Source organism: Narcine bancroftii, chromosome 2 (genome assembly GCF_036971445.1).
Source record: "Narcine bancroftii isolate sNarBan1 chromosome 2, sNarBan1.hap1, whole genome shotgun sequence".
Lineage (NCBI taxonomy): Eukaryota > Metazoa > Chordata > Chondrichthyes > Torpediniformes > Narcinidae > Narcine > Narcine bancroftii.
The window spans coordinates 229,339,252-229,361,274 of record NC_091470.1 but is presented as its reverse complement, the minus strand read 5'-3'; the positions used below and the strand labels follow the sequence as shown (position 1 = coordinate 229,361,274).

The 22,023-nt window shown below is 39.7% G+C and overlaps 1 protein-coding gene across 18 annotated transcripts in view; it reads left to right on the top strand.

Annotated features, from left to right (window-relative positions):
* The window catches only part of ubr5 (ubiquitin protein ligase E3 component n-recognin 5), a 165,403-nt gene that overhangs the window by 114,875 nt on the left and 28,505 nt on the right, over positions 1-22,023 (top strand). For 10 of the 18 annotated variants that reach the window (XM_069920472.1, XM_069920471.1, XM_069920465.1 and 7 more), the window contains 14 exons: positions 1,241-1,276; positions 2,088-2,214; positions 2,302-2,431; positions 2,741-2,901; positions 4,410-4,649; positions 4,747-4,870; positions 5,870-5,981; positions 7,769-7,900; positions 8,375-8,632; positions 8,952-9,220; positions 14,766-14,977; positions 16,433-16,663; positions 19,426-19,499; positions 21,704-21,876. In XM_069920472.1, the coding sequence (XP_069776573.1) occupies positions 1,241-1,276; positions 2,088-2,214; positions 2,302-2,431; positions 2,741-2,901; positions 4,410-4,649; positions 4,747-4,870; positions 5,870-5,981; positions 7,769-7,900; positions 8,375-8,632; positions 8,952-9,220; positions 14,766-14,977; positions 16,433-16,663; positions 19,426-19,499; positions 21,704-21,876 (2,279 nt within the window). The remainder of the gene's footprint in view (positions 1-1,240; positions 1,277-2,087; positions 2,215-2,301; positions 2,432-2,740; positions 2,902-4,409; positions 4,650-4,746; positions 4,871-5,869; positions 5,982-7,768; positions 7,901-8,374; positions 8,633-8,951; positions 9,221-14,765; positions 14,978-16,432; positions 16,664-19,425; positions 19,500-21,703; positions 21,877-22,023) is intronic. The other 8 variants (XM_069920480.1, XM_069920478.1, XM_069920477.1 and 5 more) reach the window with 2 other exon arrangements.

Genomic DNA, 22,023 nt, shown 5'->3' with positions numbered 1-22,023 from the left:
ATGGCTGTGCTCACATTATTCCTGCAGCTGCACTCATCTTTTGCAGGATCAAAGTTTCATCAAATTTCAGCCCTTGCTGCAATTGCACTCCTGTTAAGTGGACCTGCCTTGGAGCAGTGGCAGTCTCACATGGCAGAATCCTGTTACAAAGACCATTGAGCAGCCTTCACATGTCTCTGATCAATTAAAATAAAAATAAATTTGCTGCGAAATAAAAACATTGAGCCTGTGCACAGCAGATCTGGCCTGCACTTTGAAGATACATAACACATTTAGCTTTGGAGCTGCGCCCACCTTTTGTGGCTGCATGGCACATAAGATCTTGAGGTTTGCCGAATGGTTGTCACTCCCACAGTTTTCAAATATCATTCTCAAACTCTCTTTTAGAATCAATTGGAGAAAAAAAAATTGTTTACTTATTAATTGATGAAAAAAATTGTGGGTAGGCAGGGAACACTTTCTTTTGTTATTGAAGGAAGCGAGTGAATGAAGCTGCAGTTGATATATCAGTGCATTTGTTACTTTCACACCACCCTTAATTTTCTGTAGACCAATTAGCTAGCTATCAGTGTGATCAAGTCCATTAATACACTTGGTGGGGGGGGGGGGGGGTGAGAATGGTGAGAGACTACTTATTTGCGCTTGTCTTTTCAGTCCAACAGTAACCCACTCAGATCATTGGGATAACATTGTGTACACAAAAAAAGACAGGTAAAAAGCTGAGTAGAGAAGAATAGTATCTAACCATTTGGCTGGCTTGATTACATTCGCTGTTGAGTCTGGTGGTGACATTATGGCATCTGTTCTCCAGTATATTCCTGACTTTCTTGCTGCATCATCTTGGTTGAGAAGTCAACCATGACAAGCACTGAACTGGCAGAAATTTTTTCACCCTAATATGTGTTACAGTGTTAAACATATGTGAACGTGTTGGAAATTATTCATTGACCATTAAACTAACTAGCATTTCTATTTATTCTCATTTTGGGGATATTGTGAACTTGGTAATTGATTTTGTCATTTAAACTTTTAAATCATCAAGAAATAATCAGATTACTTGCAACATAAATAACCACTGAATATCCTTCACCATTGATTTCATAAAACTCTTACATATATTTAGCTTTTGTGCTCCAAGTTTTCCATTCAGAATTTTTAAAAGAAAAAGGACAGGGAAGAGGTCCAAAAAGTTCAATCTTTCTGCCCCTTTGTATACTTTTATTATTTCATTGTATTGCAGTGATCGTTTCCATCCAAGTGGACGACCTTTTCCCAGGCCTGTATTAATGCTTTTACATATACAGATTTCTACAATCTATCTGATCTAATGATGCATTGTATCACCTGATTTGTTAGTGGATGACTAGCTGCTAGAAAATAAACTTTGGAAAACATAATTTTAACTGGTTTAGACTTAAAATTTGAGAACGATTGGCAATTCAAATGCATAATGAAAACAAAAATGGGTCAGGTCTAACCATGATATATTGGCAACTATGACAAAGCTGCTTAAAGGTGTGTAAAAGCACAAGAACTTGATAGAAGTTGGAAAATTGTTTTCCTTTGGGACTACATGTCACCTGCAAGCTATTAGCCCACTGCATTTTAATCTGTGGTTATGCCTGTTTTGTACTAAATTCCATTAACTCTGCCATGTTGAAATATTTTGGAATTAAAAAAAACATAGTCTGTAAAGTGATTTGTTGAAAAATAGATGTGTTGTTCTTGATGTGATGGTTGAATCACTATCGTAACAATCCCCTCAACTACTTTGAAAGGAAGGTAAATCACTTGATGTAAAATTTTGGAAAATTTGTAGGTATACCCCTGAGAAGCTGCCACTAAAAAGCTTTAATATTTTTAGGTTATCTTAGCTCAAAGCTGCAAAATAAATTTTGAGTTTTGATGTATGTCTGTTAAAGCCTGATGCCCACTCAGATTTTTGCATAGCTTTATTGTTTGCTCTTTGAGTTTCCCTCGCATTCCCATTTTCATAAGATGAAGGATTTGGTTATTTCATTGTAGAATGTTTGTTTTTGATAACACTTGTATAATACTAAAAATACCATTTTTCAATTACTTCTCAGATTCCGATATGCCTGATCATGACTTGGAGCCTCCTCGATTTGCTCAGCTGGCTTTGGAACGTGTCCTTCAGGACTGGAATGCATTGAAATCTATGATAATGTTTGGATCGCAGGAAAGCAAAGATCCGTAAGTGAAAGCAAGTTGCTGTTTTATGCAGTGTGCCTCATGAAAATAAAGGAGAAAGAAAGCTAATTCTTTTTGCATTCATTTTAGGCTGAGTGCCAGCAGTAGGATAGCTCATCTGCTGCCAGAAGAGCAAGTGTACCTCTCACAACAAAGTGGCACCATCCGGTTGGATTGCTTTACTCATTGTCTCATTGTAAAGTGTACAGCTGACATCTTGGTAAGTCTTTTGAAGATTCTAAATTTGGTGCTTTTGCTTGTGACACTTGAGAGTTAATATAGGTTGGCTAACTTTTCAAGAATATTACAAGCGTATTCACTCAGTTTTCACTGTGCTGTAAATTTATTGGAGTGAAACTGCATCTGATATCTTTAACCAAGATGTTTTGTGCACAAGGATTTTTCTGCTAAATGTCACTTTTCAGACACCAAATCTTTTGTTGCTTTTCCCTTGTGGTGCTTTCAAGTTTGCATCAAAAGTATAAAAATTTAGTAATGTACTTTAATATTTTTTAAATCTATTTTGAAGCTTTTGGATACCTTACTTGGAACACTGGTGAAGGAACTACAGAATAAGTATACTCCAGGGCGTCGAGAAGAAGCTATCACCGTTACCATGAGATTCCTTCGCTCAGTAGCAAGAGTGTTTGTCATACTGAGTGTAGAAATGGCTTCATCAAAGAAAAAAAAGTGAGAAATCATTTATATATCTTTCTTTCTTTTCTTCTTTGGCTTGGCTTCGCGGACGAAGATTTATGGAGGGGGTAAATGTCCACGTCAGCTGCAGGCTCGTTTGTGGCTGACAAGTCCGATGCAGGACAGGCAGACACGGTTGCAGCGGTTGCAGGGGAAAATTGGTTGGTTGGGGTTGGGTGTTGGGTTTTTCCTCCTTTGCCTTTTGTCAGTGAGGTGGGCTCTGTGGTCTTCTTCAAAGGAGGTTGCTGCCCGCCGAACTGTGAGGTGCCAAGATGCACGGTTTGAGGCGATATCAGCCCATGGCGATGGTCAATGTGGCAGGCACCAAGAGATTTCTTTAGGCAGTCCTTGTACCTTTTCTTTGGTGTCACGGTGGCCAGTGGAGAGCTCGCCATATAACACGATCTTCCAGATATATATATATATATATATATAATGACAACTTTTCCATGCATTGTGAAGCTGAAAAATTATGAATTGTGTGGTTCATTCTCCCAAACGTTTTTGAACATTGAGATAATTAAATTTTTATTTTGGAAGCAACCTGAACGGAAATGGTCTACTTCCCTTTTTATCATAACACTGTTATTTTAAATGAACAAACTAACAATAAACTACACTAAAACCCCTGGTATCTGGCACCTATGGGGATTGACAGATTCCAGATATGTTTATTTTTTGGTTGCTTGACACTTACTCTTCCAATGCCTAACAAATACACCTGCATTAAGAATAAGCAGTTTAAAAAACAAAAATCTATACTTACACGAAACAAATTTTCATAAATATATAAGCCTTAAAGCATTTTACTTTATTTTTAGTCACATTCTTTGAAAACATTTAACTGTAGCTGCATCTGCAGGTTCCTCCCCCTCCACGGAGCCACCTGAAAGATGAACAATAACATTATAGATAATTAACACACACCACCCTCTTTTCCCCCCCCCCACACTCAGTTTACAAATAAAGACTCTGACTGGGGCAACTCTTACTAAGCAGTGATAAGAGAGTCCCCAATGGCAAGTGGCATCAACCAGCTCTTCATCCTGGTGACACCATTTCTGTTTCACAACTTTATTCAAACAGCTGCTATGACCAAGACACTCGTCTGACTGAATGTTTGCTCTCATCTTCATGAAAGATTGATATGTAACTTCAGAGAACATTTACTTTTACAATTTTAAACTTGCATATTTTTATCTGTTATTTTATTTATTTTCCTTGAATATTTTGCTGGTGTCTTGAATTTCTGGATACCGGGAGTTTTACTATATTTTGAATGGATAAAAAAGAATGTTTTTTCACTGATGCAGGAGTCTAGTGCTTGAAGGTGTGATAGATATAGTGTTAAATTTTCTATAAAAATCTTAAATTTTGGGGGAACAAAGAAAATACAAGGGTATTGGATCAGTCCTAGTTAAATTATTCTTGCACATATGTTTATCGAAATGTTTATGCTAACTAATCTTTGCAGTTTCTACAGTTATTTCCTATTTTTGCAGTAATTTCGTACCTCAACCAATTGGCAAGTGCAAGCGGGTGTTCCAGGCACTTCTACCCCATGCTGTAGAGGAACTCTGTAATGTGGCAGAATCCCTCATTGTTCCTGTTAGAATGGGAATTGCACGTCCAACCGCTCCTTTTACATTGGCAAGCACTAGTCTGGATGCTATGCAAGGTAGTGAAGAACTTTTCTCTGTAGAGCCCCTTCCTCCAAGGCAATCCTCTGATCAATCCAGCAGGTAACTGTTACATCTGTCATTTTGCTTCTGAGCCACACTTTTTTCAGCAATTTTAATCACAGAAGAATTTATACCTGTAATTTGACATCTGTTGCAGTTCCAGCCAATCACAATCTTCGTACATCATTCGTAATCCTCAACAGAGACGTATCAGTCAGTCACAACCTGTTCGAGGCAGAGATGAAGAGCAAGATGATATTGTTACAGCAGACGTGGAAGAGGTAATGTTGTTGAATTTTTTACTCACTGAAAATTGGAGCTCGACTGAGTTCTGTAGATAGTGAATCTTTGGCTTGGCTTCGCGGACGAAGATTTATGGAGGGGGTAAAAGTCCACGTCAGCTGCAGGCTCGTTTGTGGCTGACAAGTCCGATGCGGGACAGGCAGACACGGTTGCAGCGGCAAAATTGGAGCTCGACTGAGTTCTGTAGATAGTGAATACTGTGTTTAATTTTACTGAATAATTTAAGCTTATTTGTTCAGATCATTATGAACTCTGTTTCTCTCGCCACAGACTTTTAAATTTAGTCCTGACTGTTGTTTATAATGCCTGTGTAACCTTCAAATAAGGTTGGTGATAGTTATTTATGATAAAGTTCCTGGGCATTTCTGCTCTGCACATTATTCTTGAACTTGGAGAGCATATTCAGAATAAAGCAGCATTTTATCATGAAGTTTCAAGATGACCAAGATTTTTAAAAATAATTTTTGAACTCATTGGGAGCTATAAATAATTCTATAAATGATCTGGAGTTATATTTTCAAATTATGCAGTAGTTAAGAAATGAATATTGTTAAAGTTAAACAAAGTCTTCAGTTTTTACAGCTTATTTTTGTTAATATAGTTTAAAAAAATACAGTTGTATTTGAATTTCATTTTGCAAATAATACTCAAGTTTTTCCAAGTATTATTCAAGGCAAAAATATCTCATTCACAATTCTCTGTAGTTTCTTGCATCTTGAGCGGAACAGTTCCTCTACTAAAAAGCTCTGATGCACCTAGACAGAATTCATTCTGTGGTGCATCTTTAGAAATTAGTCAGGGACACTGGGAACATGCTGAATTTCTTTGGGCTTCTGAGAAAGTAGAAGCATTGATTTTTTTTTTGTCGAACATAAGTTGTGAAGCTTTTTGATGGCTGTTTCCTTCTGATTGTAAATAATTTTATTCCATTAAGATCACGTGCAAAATTCTGAGAATATACATTTCAACTGTTGCAGGTCGAGGTGGTTGAAGGGGTCGCAGGTGAAGATGATCACCATGATGAGCAGGAAGAACAGGGTGAAGAAAATACAGAAGCTGAAGGGCACCACGATGAACATGATGATGATGGTACCACTAATACATTTTCAACGATTAATATTGTGGGAGCTAATTTACACGAGTTCCTTATCCATCGTACAACCCAGGAATTCCATAGAGCACTACAGCACAGAAAACAGGCCCCTTAGCCCTTCGAGTCTGTGCCAAACTATTATTTTGCAGACCTGCACCCACTTCACATCATCCCTCAGTGCCACTTCCATCCATAGACTTCTCCAAATTTTTTTTTAATGTGAAAATTGAGCCTGCATTCACCACTTCAGTTGGCTGCTCATTCCATAGTCCCACCGCTCTGAAGAAATTCTACTCGACCCCCCCCCCAAAAAAAAAACCATGTTTCCCCCCCCCCCCCCGCAAAAACATTTTCCCTTTCACCCTGAACCCATGTCCTCCAATTTTAATTTCACTAACAAATTCTGCCTCATCCCATTGTAATAAGCCCTTTAATGAAATTATTCCATTTGCTCTGGTTTTAACGTTATCCATAACAATGCTAAAGCTCAGGGAGTTATGGTCACTCTCAGCAAAATGTTCCTCCACCGAGAGGTCTGTCACCTAACCAGGTTCATTATCCAGAATTAGATCCGTATGCCCTCTCTAGTTAGCTGTTCAAATGCTGTGTCAGGAATCCTTGAACACAGCTGACCAATTCAGCCCCAATTTATCCCTCTTGCAGTCAGGAAGTGTCTGTCAATATTAGGGATGTTGAAGTCTCTCACGATAACAATCCTGTAATTGCTGGATCATTCCAAAATCTGCCTGCTTATCTGCTCCTCTATCCTGAGGGCAATTTGGGGACCTAAAGACTACTCCCCCCTGTACAGTGATTGATGCCTTCCTATTTCTGACTTCCACACACCCCTACTCAATAAACACTCTCTGCAGAGTCCTCCTATAGCCGTGATACTATCCCTGACCAATAATATGACTCTCCCACTGCCACCACCCTCCCCCCCCCCCCCCCCCTTTCCCTCCCATCCTATTCCTTTTAAAACACTTAAACTCTGGTACCTGCATCAGCCTATATTGCCCTTTCTCCAGCCGTCTCTAAAGGGCACAACTTCATAGTTCCACATATTGATCCATTTTGATCATTGATCATTTTGTTTATTCCTAATACTTCTTGCATTAAAATAAGCACATTTCAAACCCACTAACTGACTACATTTACGTTTTCTCCCCTGCCCGTCCTTCCTCAGAAACTCCGAACACATCGTACTAATCTTTTGACCTTCAGACCTATTCTCACTTTCGTGATTCCTATGTCCCTGCCAAACTAGTTTAAACCCTCCCCAACAACTAGCAAACCTGCTGGCTAGGATATTGGTCCCTTTCCAGTTCAGATGCAGCTCATTCTTTTTGTACATGTCAGACCTTCCCAGAGTTCCACAAATCTGAACCCCTGCTCCCTGCACTGACATCTGCCACAACTTCCTATCTTTGCTGGTGTGTGGCACAGGCAGCAATCTTGAGATTACCACCTTAAGGTCCTGTAGTTTAACTTCTTTCCTGACTTCCTGTACTCTTACAAGAACTCATCCCCCCGCCCGAGTCGCGCCGCCGGCTGCCAACAAAAATCAAATGTTAATTAAAACCCCATCCCCCTAACAACCTTATACGGCAGAGAGAAACAACAATAAACTTCACTCCTAAAAGTGAATGAAAAAAGCCAACAATACTCAGATTATGAAATATATGTGAAGATTGTGATTATGATTCAAAAATGGTCTCTTTATGTTGTGCTTCGATAATGTTCTCTACCTCTATTGAAGTTTTATTTCACTTGACTCACTTAGGGAGTGATATGGAACTTGATCTCTTGGCAGCAGCTGAGACTGAAAGTGACAGTGAGAGCAACCACAGCAACCAGGATAATGCCAGTGGGCGCAGAAGTGTTGTCACTGCAGCTACAGCAGGGTCTGAAGCAGGTGAGTTGGAAATTTGCTAAATTTCAGTGTTTTCCAGCTGCTACTTAAAGATGATTTTAACAGGCTAATATAACTAACCATATAACTGTTTACGGCATGGAAACAGGCCATGTCGGCCCACTTGAACAACTCCACTAACTTCCCCCTCCTGCTCAGGGGAGAGATGTGAATTGGCATCACTTTATACATTCCTATTTAAATAATATTATGGTCAAGAAGTTTAATGGGATGGCCTCATTGGTTTTGTGCTACTCTGTGCAAAATCAAGTTTAATCTCTACAGATACCATTATTACAATTTTCCTTTGGGTTTTAGTATTTTCCGAATCATTAGTTCAGATGTGGAGGTGCTTTTTTTTTTGCATAATTGTTGTATATTAGCTGTGCTGCAGAATAAATAAGGTTGTCTGAATAATTTGGACCCTGGTCTTTTTCCAACCTGAATAACCAAAACGGACTAACTCTGATTACCAAGGTGCCAGCAGTGTTCCAGCATTTTTCTCAGAGGATGATTCTCAGTCTAATGACTCCAGTGACTCTGACAGCAGCAGCAGTCAGAGTGATGATGAAGAACAGGATACATTTTTACAAGATGAGCCTTTGGAGAGAACGACCAGCAGCTCTCATGCAAACAGCGCAGCGCAGGCACCGCGTTCCATGCAGTGGGCTGTACGCAGCACCCAGAATCAAAGGTCAAATAGTACTGCTCCATCTAGTAATAGCACTCCTGCAGGTAAGCCCTAATGGCCAGTTATTTGTTGCATTTGTTAAATAAAGGAAAGCTCCGATGCAGGTATGTGGATTTCTGAAATATTGCACACTTTGCAAGAGCTCTCAGATGAGATTTAAATTTTATGTTGAATCACTTTCAAAATAGTAAAGTTTGTATATAAACTAGAGGCTATATGTTGTGTGTATTGGGTTTAATTCTTTAAGCTGTGTACAGAAGGGCTTAGATCTGAACATATCCTTTACATTTGCCATGTGTAGCATTTTAGTTGATTTAAGTGGAATTTCCATCTTATGCGTTTACATGAATGCATCTTTTTCAGGTGGCTCAGCGGGTTTAATTTACATTGATCCTTCCACCTTGCGACGCAGTGCAACAATCAGTACCAGTGCAGCGGCAGCTGCTGCAGCTTTAGAAGCAAGCAATTCAAGCAGTTACCTCACATCAGCAAGCAGCCTAGCACGAGCCTACAGTATTGTAATACGGCAGATATCTGACCTCATGGGCTTAATCCCAAAGTATAACCATTTGGTTTACTCTCAGATACCAGCGGCCTTGAAGATAACATACCAGGATGCCATTAACTTGCAGGTTTGTTTCATCAATTCTGATAAGTATATACATGTGCCCCATATGCTTTTAGTGATGAGTAGTCAAGTTTTATTAATTTAATAAGTTTACATAGCCTTTGGTTAAGAATATTGTATTTCACTAAAACCTTCTACTATATTATATTTCAATTGATCTTTGCTTCTCCAAGTTTAATTGACTGAATTATATTTCTGTCTCAACACTTCTGCATTTTATACATTTGTGCCTGGAAACGAACGAAGACAAAACAGGTTTCACTATGAGGTATTGGGAAAAGTATCAGGTTTGGTGGGTTCATAGAGAGATGAATGAACGCAAGTGTTGCAATCACATATAAATGTAATTAACACATGGGAGATAAACAGGGAGAATGTTAAATGGTACTCGATTACTATTTCACTTAAGCAACGATGTAGACATTCACCTTGGACCTAGGTTGGACTCCGACAATAGTAAACCTATACTTGACACACTCACATATGTACAAACATTACAAATAGGGACTCTTATGCACACCCGGTTCCCTGTACCAACGGGGGTGCGGCTCCCTGGAAATATTGATCAATCGTAATATGGCTCAGCTTCAGTGTAGTGCACACCTTACCACCAACACTTCAAGCAATGTCAACGGTAGCGACCTGGCATGGAGTGATGTCCAGGGCTTGGACCACGAGGCAGAGAGATAGAATGTGCTGTGCGTTGGTGTTATATACAGTGCTAATCTGTGCTTCTAGTCAACAATGACCCTAGATGATTTAAATTAACCAACAACCAGGTGTGCACTAATGCGTGGCCTGAGTCCAACCTTGATTTACAGTTTGCCTTCCGAATAAGTTTCAGATGGAGGACACACGACCACCCACAATACATGCATTCCAGACAGGCAGGGAGGCTACATTTCCTCTACAAACAACATATTAATTCCCATCTTTACCTAGGAAAAAATTATTTTTGTCTGAAGCCTCATTCCCTTGATGGTTAATTTTGTACGTCAACATTCTTTTTCATCTATTACCTCCCTTTTTTTTTTTGAAAGGTCCTAACATCTGCCCTCAAATAAACTTGTGCACCTCCTCCAATTTTTTTCTCGTGTCCTTTTAATCTTTCCTTTCCAATCCATGTTCACTTATTTTGCATTACCTTGACTAAATTTCTCTAATTAGGTTTTCACTGACCTCACCAAGGATCACAACGTTGTTCATAACATTTCAACTGACTACTGTGCACAATTCCTCATGAACCTCCTTGAAGTCTTCTGATAGGATTAGCTGCAAGATCTGAAATGCCTATGGTATCTTCCAATGAACAAGACTTTCCCTTGGTTCCATTGTATCCCAATGAAAGTAACCCTGTGCTGTTAACATAAATAATTTGCTTTGAAGCTTGCTTTTGAATGCTGCACCATGCCTGCCTCATCAGACATAATCAGCGTGTGCATCCAGAGCAACTTAAATAGAACACTTATGTTCTGAAAACAAGACATGCCCCTGGCCCAGTGTGAAATATTACATAAAATGATCAAAACCATGAACATGTTAGTTTCAGGAGCTTCTTGAGGAATGAGGCAAAGGTGAATAGGAAATAGTGTGTTGCTCATCTGCCACCTCAGGACAGTACTGAGGAAGGGGTGCTGCACGGTGGCAGCTGTCATCTTTTAGACAAGATGTCAAACCCATCTGTTCAGTTTGGGGGAAACACCCTGTTGGATTATTTTCGTAAAAGAACAGGCAAATTATGCCAGATGTAGCACTCCATATTTTTTCTCCATGCAGCACTGAAAAAGTTGATGTCGTTCTTCGCAATTCTGTTGAGTTTGCTGTGCAAAAATGGGCTCCTCTATTGCCTTCATTTACATTAATGATTTCATTTCAAAACAACTTAATTTAATATGAAATTCTTTGAGATGTGTTAACTCGAAGAAAGTTGTCTTGTAAATGCAAATCCTTTGCGGTTTAAACTGAGGAATTTTGTTGACATTTGAAGCCACTTAATGATATTTGAAATTTAAATTTAATGTTTATTCCTAAAATTTGTCAATATATTATAATTTAATCATTTCAGCCCTTGCCATCATACAAGTCTGAAAAGGTCTGTTTTCTTCCATCTGCATAACAAAATGCACTTTTACAAATTGGTACCATCTTGACCTTGTAACAAGTTATTAAGACTTTAATACTATTGTGTTGTAATCTGTTCAAAATAGCAGTTTAAAAAAAAAATTGACTACTATTTTAAGTGATAAAAATTTATTTTATCATGGAGCGTTGTTTGCTTCACCTGTATAAAGTTGATGCCTTCCCTGTTACCTCTTTCTCCATCAACTTTCCAATCGAAGGAGTATCTTTTTAGTCAACTATTTATTACTGCTGTTAGAACATAGAACAGTCCTTTGGCCCTCAATGTTGTGCCGACCAATCTATTCCTTAAAAAGAACTGCATCCTCCCTACCTGTAACCCTCTATTTTTCTTCCATCTATGTACCTGTGTAGGAATCTCTTAAATGCCCCTAATGTTTCAGCCTCCACCACCCCTGGTGTGGCATTCCAGGCACCCACAACTCTATGCGTCTATCTTATCTATTATTTAAATAAATAAAAGTACCCCCCTGATGTCTCCCCTAAACTTCCCTCCCTTCGCTTTGTACTCGTATCCTCCGGTGTTTGCTATTCCTGCCCTGGGAAACAGGTGCCAGCTGTCCACCCTATCTGTGCCTCCATAATCTTGTAGACCTCCATTCAGTCTCCTTTCAACCATCTATGCTCCAAACAAAAAGGCCCAGCTCTGCTAACCTTGTCACATAAGAGTTATTTTCCAATCCTGGTAAATCTCCTCTGCACCCTCTCCATAGCTTCCACATCCTTCCTAAAATGAGGTGGCCAGAACTGAACACAATACTCCAAGTGTGGTCTAACCAGAAATTTGGAGAGTTGCAACAGGACTATTAATGAAGTCCAGCATCCTATTGGCCTACTTTAACTATCCTATCATCCTGGGAGGCAATCTTCAGGGATGTATGTATTTGGACCCCAAAGGCCCTCTGTTCATCCACACACTTTAGTAACCTACCATTAACCCTGTACTCTGCCTTCTGGTTTGTCCTTCCAAGATGTATCACCTCACACTTAACCGGATTAAATCCCATCTGCCACTTTACTGCCCAACTCTGCATTCTGTCAATATTCTTTTGTAACCTTTGACAATCTTCAGATCTATCCACAATTCCTCTAACCTTTGTATCATCTGCAAATTTACTGACCTATCCTTCCACCTCTTTATCCAGGTCATTTATAAAAATCATTAATGTGCAGGGGTCCCAGAACACATTCTTGCGGTACTCCACTAGTCACTGACCTCCAGGAAGAATACTTGCCTTCCACAACTAAGTATTCTCTGCTTTCTACCTGCAAGCCAGTTTTTTTTTATCCTCAGAGCCAAGGTTCCATGGATCCCATGCCTGAAGACTTTCTGAATGAGTCTCATGGGGAACCTTGTCAAATGCCCTACTAAACTCCATGTAGACCACATCTACCACCCCTACCCTCATCAATTTGTTACCTTCTTTAAAAACCTCAATTCTGCTTGAGGCATGGCTTTCCCTTCACAAAGTCATGCTGACTATCTTTGAGTAGACTGTACTTGTCCAAATGCTCATAGATCCTATCCTTACGAATCCTCTCCAATGGTTTGCAGACCACTGACAGGATTCTCCCTATTTCCTTTTTTAAACAAGGGGACAACATTTGCCATTTCCAATCCTCCAGCTCCAACCCTACATCAAATGAGGACCCAAAGATCATAGCTATGGCCCCAGCTATTTATTCCCTTACTTCCCTCAGCACTCTGGGGTATATCACATCTGGCCATAGGGACTCATCAACCTTAATGTTTTTAAGATTAACACTTCCTCTTCCTTAATCTCAACACTGTCCAGCAACCAAGCCTGTTCTATTTCAACCTTACACTGATCCAGGTCCTTTTCTCTTGTGAATACTGAAGCAAAGTATTCATTTAAGACCTCTCCGACCTTCTCCAGCTCCAGGCACATGTTGCCTCCTTTATTCTTTAGTGGCCCCACCATTATTCTCGTCATCCTTCTGTTCTTCACGTATGCATAGAATGCCTTGAGATTCTTCATATTCCTACATGCCAAGACTTTCTCATTCCCTCTTTGAGTTCTCAGAAGTCCATTCTTAAGCTCCTTCCTGGCTACCATATACTTCTCATGAACCCTTCCTGTTTCATGCTTCCTATATTTAATATTTCCTTCCTTCCTACTCTTGAGTAGCTCCCTGTTTGGTCAACTATAGTTCCCTTTGCTTACCATTGTTTTGTCCCAGAGGGTCAAACCTATCCTGAACCTAGCACAAGTGGTCCCTAAACTTCCTCCACATTAGTTCAGTGCTATCTCCCTTTAACATTTATTTCCAATTTACTCTTACTAGGTCCTGCCTCATCCCATTGTAATTTGCCCTTCCCCAATTAAGCACTTTCTCATTTTGTCTTTTATCCTTTTCCCTAGCTATGCTAAAGCTCAGGGAGTTGTGGTCACTCGCACCAAAATGCTCCCCCACTGAGAGGTCTGCCAGCTGACCAGGTTCATTATCCAGAATTAGATCCAGTCTGGGCTCTCCTCTCGTTGGGTGATCCACGTACTGTGTCAGGAATCTTTGGACATACCTGACTAATTCATCAGCACCATCTATCCCTCTTGCAGTAAGATGTGCCAGTCAATATTAGGGAAGTTGAAATCACCTATAATTACAACCCTGTATTTCCTGCCCCATTCCAAATTATGTCTTCTATCAGCTCTTCGGTGTCGGACAAACTGCTAAAGTTCTCATAGTATAAACATCATAGGGTGATCTTGCTAAACCATAATGAACCCACGCTATTGTGGTATTGTAAAGGAATCATTCTCTTGGTGCCTGCCACATTGACCACCGCCAGTGGGCTGATAACGCCTCAAACCGTGCATCTTGGCGCCTCACAGTTTGGCGGGCAGCAACCCCCTTTGAAGAAGACCGCAGAGCCCACCTCACTGACAAAAGGCAAAGGAGGAAAAACCCAACACCCAACCCCAACCAACCAATTTTCCCTTGCAACCGCTGCAATCGTGTCTGCCTGTCCCGCATCGGACTTGTGAGCCACAAACGAGCCTGCAGCTGACGTGGACTTTTTACCCCCTCCATAAATCTTCGTCCGCGAAGCCAAGCCAAAGAAAAAAAAATTCTCTGCTTGCTTTGCCAAATTCCCCAGCCATTCCAGCTCAAATTAAATGACATTCTTGTTCAAGCTAAGCATACACAGTAAAATCCCCATTAACTGGAAAAGCAATTGCAGAAAATAAATAGGTAACAAAATATGAACGTTTCGAATTGGCACCCTCTAGCACATAGTTCACCAATCATACAATACGCAATCTCAAGCAACCATAAAATTCCACATAGGTTCCAGATACCAGGGGTTTTATTGTATTTGGAACTCCAGGCTTAAGCAGTTGAACATTCAAACTGTCTATTGTTTAAAGTTTTTATCATTTCTACAGAATTATGTGGAGGAAAAACTTATGCCTACATGGAACTGGATGGTCAGCATCATGGATTCCACCGAGGCTCAGTTACGATATGGTTCAGCATTATCATCAGCTGGAGATCCAGGTCATCCAAGCCATCCTTTACACGCTTCTCAAAATTCTGCCAGAAGAGAAAGATTAACAGCACGCGAAGAAGCTAGTTTGAGAACTTTGGAGGGAAGAAGGTGATTTTACAGTATAGAGAATATTTTTGTGGTGTAATGGTAATCTGTGTCACTAAATTCAAATGGATAAATACTCCCATGTATAATAAAATTAGAGAAGATGAAATTTGATTGAGGTTTTCAAAACCATCCTCCTACCAGGATAAATCTTATTCTTAGAGAGATTATCAAGTATTTTCCCCAGTGAAGAATTTAAATTTTAGACATTCAGCACAGTGAGAGGTCATTGCAACCCACTAGTCTGTACCGCCCAATTTACATCCAATTATCTACAACCCCAGTATGTTTCGAACAGTGGGAGGAAACCGTAGTTCCCAGGGAAACCCATGTGACACAGGGAGAATGTACAAACTCCTTACAGACAGTGCAGGATTTGAACCATGATCCAAATTGTTGGTGATATAAAGGTGTTGCACTAACCACTATGACAACTATGCCTTTCTAAAATAGTTTTCCAGCTACTTTCATGAAGGTTCGGGCTGCTCATCATTTCAAAGTATTATTAAGTTAAGATATAGAGTACACTGTGACAGGGAGGAATATCATTTATGATTTTGCTCTCCTGTCCATCTCTTTCCAATTTCTCCCTCTTATCTTGCCCCCAGTTAGTGTCATTTACCAAATGGCTTATAGTGACTGGAGCTTGGTATGCTATTCAGTTGAAGTGAAAGCATTATCAAGTAAAAGAACATTTGCACAGAGCTGCTCATAATACTCTTGGTGTATGGCTGGTATCCTATCATTTGATGGTTAGTTAGATTCATTGCAATGTACTATAACATGCACTAATCTTTTAGGCATCAGACAAAAAAAATTACATTTCTGTTAAAATATTTGTCGTTATTAACATAGCTTTTGTACATAATAGTAACTGAGAGCTCTTTACAAATCTCAAGTTGGAATTACAGTAAAACCCCTGTTATCTGGAATTCAAGCAACTGGCAAAAAAAATTGCGGAAAATAAATAGGTAAAAAATACGGGTTTAAAATTGTTGTACCTCGCTGTTAGTTCGCCAATCACAACAAGCAATCTCAAGCAACCAGAAAATTCATTATTTGGCATCTACCATTCTCTATATGTGCCAGTTATCAGGGGTTTCACTGCAGTTAAAAACATTACATGCTGAAATATTCAGCACCACCCTCCTTGCCCCCTACTGCTTTGTGTAATTAGAAAACATCTATTTGATGTTTTTGAAATGGCTATCTGTTATCTTTGATAACGTATTAACATTGCATGTTAATGACAGTGTGGTAATGAGAGTGATTTGTTTAGCAGAGATTTATTTTTGAGGAAAGCAGGAACATCTTTTATTAATAGTACTGTAAACATTGCTGAAATGTACTCGAAGTTTAGTTTTGAAGGCAACATTTCAGTATTTAGTTTAAGCAAGATTGATTGAAAGAAGACTAAATATTAAATTTTAATGCTTGTGTTCTTTTGACCTTCCCTAGGCGTGCCACCTTGTTGAATGCCCGTCAAGGAATGATGTCTGCTCGGGGTGATTTTCTCAATTACGCTCTTTCTCTGATGCGTTCCCATAATGATGAACATTCTGATGTCCTGCCAGTGTTGGATGTCTGTTCATTGAAGCATGTGGCATATGTTTTCCAAGCACTTATTTATTGGATTAAAGCAATGAATCAACAGACCACCTTAGATACACCACAACTGGATAGAAAACGGTACTTGCTTATTTAAAAAAAAATGTTTTGAGGTTGAGTTTTTGGAAACACTTTTACTTTTTATTACTGAATGTTTGTAGCCGTCCTTGTGCTCTGAGTGCCCCAGAAATGGTGTTGATTTGGACATTGGACAATTTTGATGTATCAATGGTTAAGGAATAGTGCAAGTTGGGATGGGCAGGGTTGTGAGGCTTGGACGAGATGTTGTTCCCGAAGCTTGCCTGTGGCAGTGAAGCTTATGGGGTAGCATTTGTGCAGAGAATCTTGCTGCATCTGGAGAGCCCTGATCCTCAAAGAAGTGACGATGAAGTTCAGTGGACAGCACTTTCCTTTGACATTCTCTCAGTGGGTGACATTGAGTTTCACATTCTTGGGAATTTATCTGTCAAGGTGAGAATTCAATCACATTTCTAACTCAGCTTTATAGAAGCAATGGCTCTAAGAATGCAGAAAATGTGACTCATTGCAGAGCAGTCGGTCTCCTCTGGCGTGCTCTTCTGAGACTGCATCATTGGGTTTCTTCAGGTTCATTCTCCACTAAGAATGCACCTGAAATAGAGGAAGCGGCCCTTTGAATTGTCATTCAGGTGGCAGCGCTAAAGGCGCAGCGGTGGCCACATGAAGGGACAGCTGCACAGGATGCGCCTCTGAGTGCACACCGGCTCCTGTCCCTTCGGGCTGTCAGAGTTGGGACAGCCGGCTTGGGCTATCAGCGCTGGGACGTCCCCACACTGTGGGGTGGCGGTGCGGGTTGGGGTGGGCGGCGCGGGCTGCAGTGGTTGGAGTGGCCATTCCAACCACTAATGCCTGCGCCAATCACCCCACAGTGTGGGGACTGGTGTCGGGCTGTTGGGAGAGCGGGATCAGTGTGGGGACGTCCCCGCACTGACGTTCCACGCCAGGGGCAGCTGGGAGGGGAGCTGTCAGGAGCTGCCAGCTGACTGTCATCCCCTTAGCAGCCACTTTCAGGCGGCTGCATTCAGATGGCTGGGGGGACTACTGTGCTGCGGCAATTATCTCTCTCGGAGGAGGGTTACAAAATTCGCCTCACAGGCGCCTCCTGCGCATTCAATTGCCATAATATGATGCGGCTTTACAAGCAGGGAATTTGGCCACCTGACAGTGCCTACTGTTGTATAATTTTACCATAGATGGGCACCTGCTATTTTTTTTATAAACTTTATGAATATATAAAGTACATAATTTAAAAAAAAACAAACCCAACCCCAACCCCCCCCCCCCCCAGAGAAAGAAAAACCCCTAAATACCTCCCTCCACTTACCCCTCTAACCCTCTAGAGGGAGGAAAAAAAACATCAGTTACTTATTGCTGCGGAATGTGCCAAACTGTTACAATTTTTAAAAAAATACATGAAGCACCAAAAATGGTGACTATTGTCCCTCCAAGCCCATGTGTCTAAAATATGGAGACCACATCTTCACATCAAAAGAATAATTATTACATAAATTATATGTTATCTTTTCCAAACAAACACAAGCTTTCAATTCATTATGCCCAATGATTCATATTCAAATCCATATAATTCTTCCGTGTAATTGCAATACATTTCCTTGCCACTGCTAAAGCTAAATGAATAAATTCACTAAGAAATTTATCCATTTTTAAATCTCTTGTCAAAATTATAATATTCCCCATTTTAAAAAAAAACATTGGATCCAATATTAAAATAATCTCACTTAAATCCTCCAAAAACTCTTTAATTTGTATCCAAAAAGACTTAAATTGGAACTTTTTTCATTCTGTCTGGTTGTGTGATAAGGATGAGTCCCACAGTGAAAAAATAAATCCAAATGACTAAATAAATCCAAATGACTAAATCCATATCTTTTTAACTTTTCAGGAGGTAAATATAACTGATGTAAAAAAATTACAATTCACCAAACTATATCGGGCACCTGCCATTTGAATAAGTAAATAGACAGCTGATTACTGTGAAACAGTTAAAAGTGCAATGATTTTGTTAATGAATGTTGATGAGTATTATTGCAGACTAATCAACATGTTCCTCAATTTGGAACAATGAAATAAGTAATTGTTATGAGGAGAAATGGTTCTTCTATCTTTGCATCTGATCTGTGGAACTTGCCCATATTGTATCCATCCAGACTTCAATAAATAATCTTCGAAACTAGAAGTAAATTGTAGAGGGTTTAGATGATGCCTGGCTTCTTAATTGCGACCCAAATCAAAATGTTTAAAAATTGCCATAAGTTAAAAAGCTGCCTGATATATTAGTAGAGAATATCAACTTTTTGGATGTTCATAAACTAATTTCAGACCCATGATAAAATGGGTCATAACTTTTCAAAATGTTAAATTTAGACATAACAGTGGCCCTTCCAGCCCCTGCCACCCAAATACTCCAATCGACCTACAACTCTCTACATTTTGGAGTGGGAAACCCATATAGACAAGAAGAAAATGGGGGGGAAAAAACCTTACAGTTAGTGTCAGATTTGAACCTGTGGGGCTAGTGTGATAGTGTTGCTTGAACTGCTTTGTTAACTGTGCTGTCCCAATTGGCAGTAATTTTTGTTTAGTCAGGGCTCGACAGTGAAGAGGATATAGCAATATAAAACCTAATTTTTTTTTACAGTCAAATGGTATTCAAAACTCAATGGTCTGGTGCAGTTAAAACTTGTTTCTATCCTTGAGTTCATTTGACTAGTATTTTGCTTTTAACCCAAAAGACTTTGTGATGTTATGTTTGAATCTAAATCTGTAATATGCTGTTACTGCAGGACTCGAGAATTGTTGGAATTGGGTCTTGACAATGAAGATTCGGAACATGAAAACGATGATGATACCAATCAAAGTGAGTGTACTCGAGTGTAGAAAAAGCTTCCAGAATAGCAAGGCCATTCTTTCTATGTACAGTCCTCATTTTGTGTTTCATTGCCGCAATCCAACTGTGGTGAATTTTGGTGTGACTTGTGAAATGGGAACATGAATGAGCTGCTCAAGCCTGAAATTTATGCCATTTTGTGCTGCACCTCTGCAGTTATTTGGAGTAGAGACTTTTAAAGATTTATGATCTCTTGAGGTGGGCAAGCCCTTATTCTAGAACAGCTGTTCTCATTGGGAGCCGTGCATTCCCCAGCCACAGCATGTTTAAGGGAAACGGACATAAATAAAATAGATTTTTTATGTTGATTAGAATCTTGTTTCAAGAAGATCACCTTTCATTCTTCTAAATTCTAATACATATAGGCTCAGCCTTTTATTTGCCAAACCTTTCATCCTCAAGAACCTAGTGAACTTTTTCTGCATCACCTTAATTGTAAGCATATCATTCCTTAGATACAGTCAAAAAAGTTATTTATAAAACTCTCGATGTGAACTCACCAGTACTCTAAGTTGCATCAAATCATCCTGCTTTTATATTCCATGTTTCTTCCATTACCCTTTTTGCTGCATCTGTGTTCCATGCCCGATGACCATTTACCCGCCACCCCCCCCCCCCCCCCCCCCACCCCAGCACTCTTTGTAGTATTCGTGCATTTGTGGTCTTACTCCATTGAAATAATTTGTATTTATATTTTAATAACTTTACATCAAGCTTTTATTTGGGAGCACCAATAGCCGTGATTTAGTACAAGGCCAATCAACCCACTGTGTCAACTGGTGAGCTGAGTGGGTAGCAAAGTCAGGTTTCTCTCATCCTGTGCAAAATAATTTGAAGGAAATGAGGACATGTTGTGAAGAACATAACTTTGGCGATGATTAACCCAATTTGGATCTGAGATTTTGGCCTGAGTGGTCAGATCTGGATTCCCGATCCCAGTTTATTTTTTAACAAGTCACATCACTTCCACAAATTATTCTGCCAAAGGTTTTGTCCATTTCCAATACCAATCTGTATCAAAATCGAATTAATGTTGGACTTCTTCAGTATGTCATGTCCAGTTTAATGAGTTGTTGGAATTAGAAGAGCAAGTGTGGTGCTTACTACATAAATTATGCAGGCATTTTGGTTATGTTTGCATGACACACAACTTGGAGGTCCTGGTGAATTTCCATATGTTCTATTTTGCAAAATGACCATTGACATTGCAAAAAATTTGAGCTTCAAGAAGTAATTTTTCCTGAAACCCATCTTTAGGCATTGGTTTCACTATTATCATTTATTGTCATATTACTTGATGAAATTACGTCAAATCATTAACCTGTAGCATCAGTTAAATTTACTCATTCTTCAACTTTTGACAAATTTAGTTTGTTTTCTGGCATGATTATCTGTGGATTTTTAAAATTGTTCTCACTATTCTGTATATATTGCAAGTTCATAAACCTTTATTAAAAAACTATTTAGCAATTTTTGAAGGACTCGGATGGACCTGAGGTGTGTTCCATTCACAGACTTCTACCCTTGAATCCTGTTCATTTAAGGGGCATGCTTAGGTTACAAACCTGACAAATGAGGGGCCTACATTGAGGGATTAATTTGATTTGTATGTTAATCATTTTTAAAATTCATTGTTGTTTTTGTCTAGTACATTGTTCCTGGCCTAATTTACCAACAGTGGGTACAGCTATTGCTTCAGCAATTCTTCAGAATGGAATGGCTTGCTTCCACTTCAGTTTTGTGGCTTCTTGCGGGTTAATGAATGAAGTCAGTGCATGAATTTCACGGTTGCAGCAGGTGGTGCTGACAAAGTGGGTGGGTAGTGTGAGGTGCTGTGTTCTTTCTTGTTTGTGGAGCCCCTGAGCTCCCAAACCACTGCCCTAATGCCATTCTGAATTCCTCTTTCTTTGAGTAGGCATGGACTGGAGATTACCCAGAATTGGTGAAGATGTTGCATTTATTTTTTAGGAGACTTTCAGCACATCTTTTGAATCTGGAATTTTATTCACTTGAGAGAGTGACTCACTCGCGCTGCCGAGAGACCATGGAAATGATCTGGCCTGCTCAGCATAGCTGATGGAATATAATTAAGTTATTGTACTTGGGATAATAGCCTGGAAGCCCACATTACATCTGTCACCTCAATGTAACCTTTTGCTTCTCTCCCCATTCAGGTTCTGGTCTACATGATAAGGATGATGAAACGCTGTCAACAGAAGCAGGGCAAAATCATCCATTCTTCCGGCGTTCTGATTCAATGACCTTCCTTGGCTGCATTCCACCAAACCCATTTGAAGTTTCCCTGGCTGAAGCAATTCCTTTGGCAGACCAGCCTCACCTTTTACAGGTAAAAATGCCTGCATCCTCAAATAGCTCTGCTACTGCAGGAAATTAATTTGATGTACAATACAACTCTGATTATCTGAAATGGTCGGGTCCTGGCCTGTCAGATAAATGGTTTTTACAGAGAACTGGTCATTTTTTAAAAACAGCG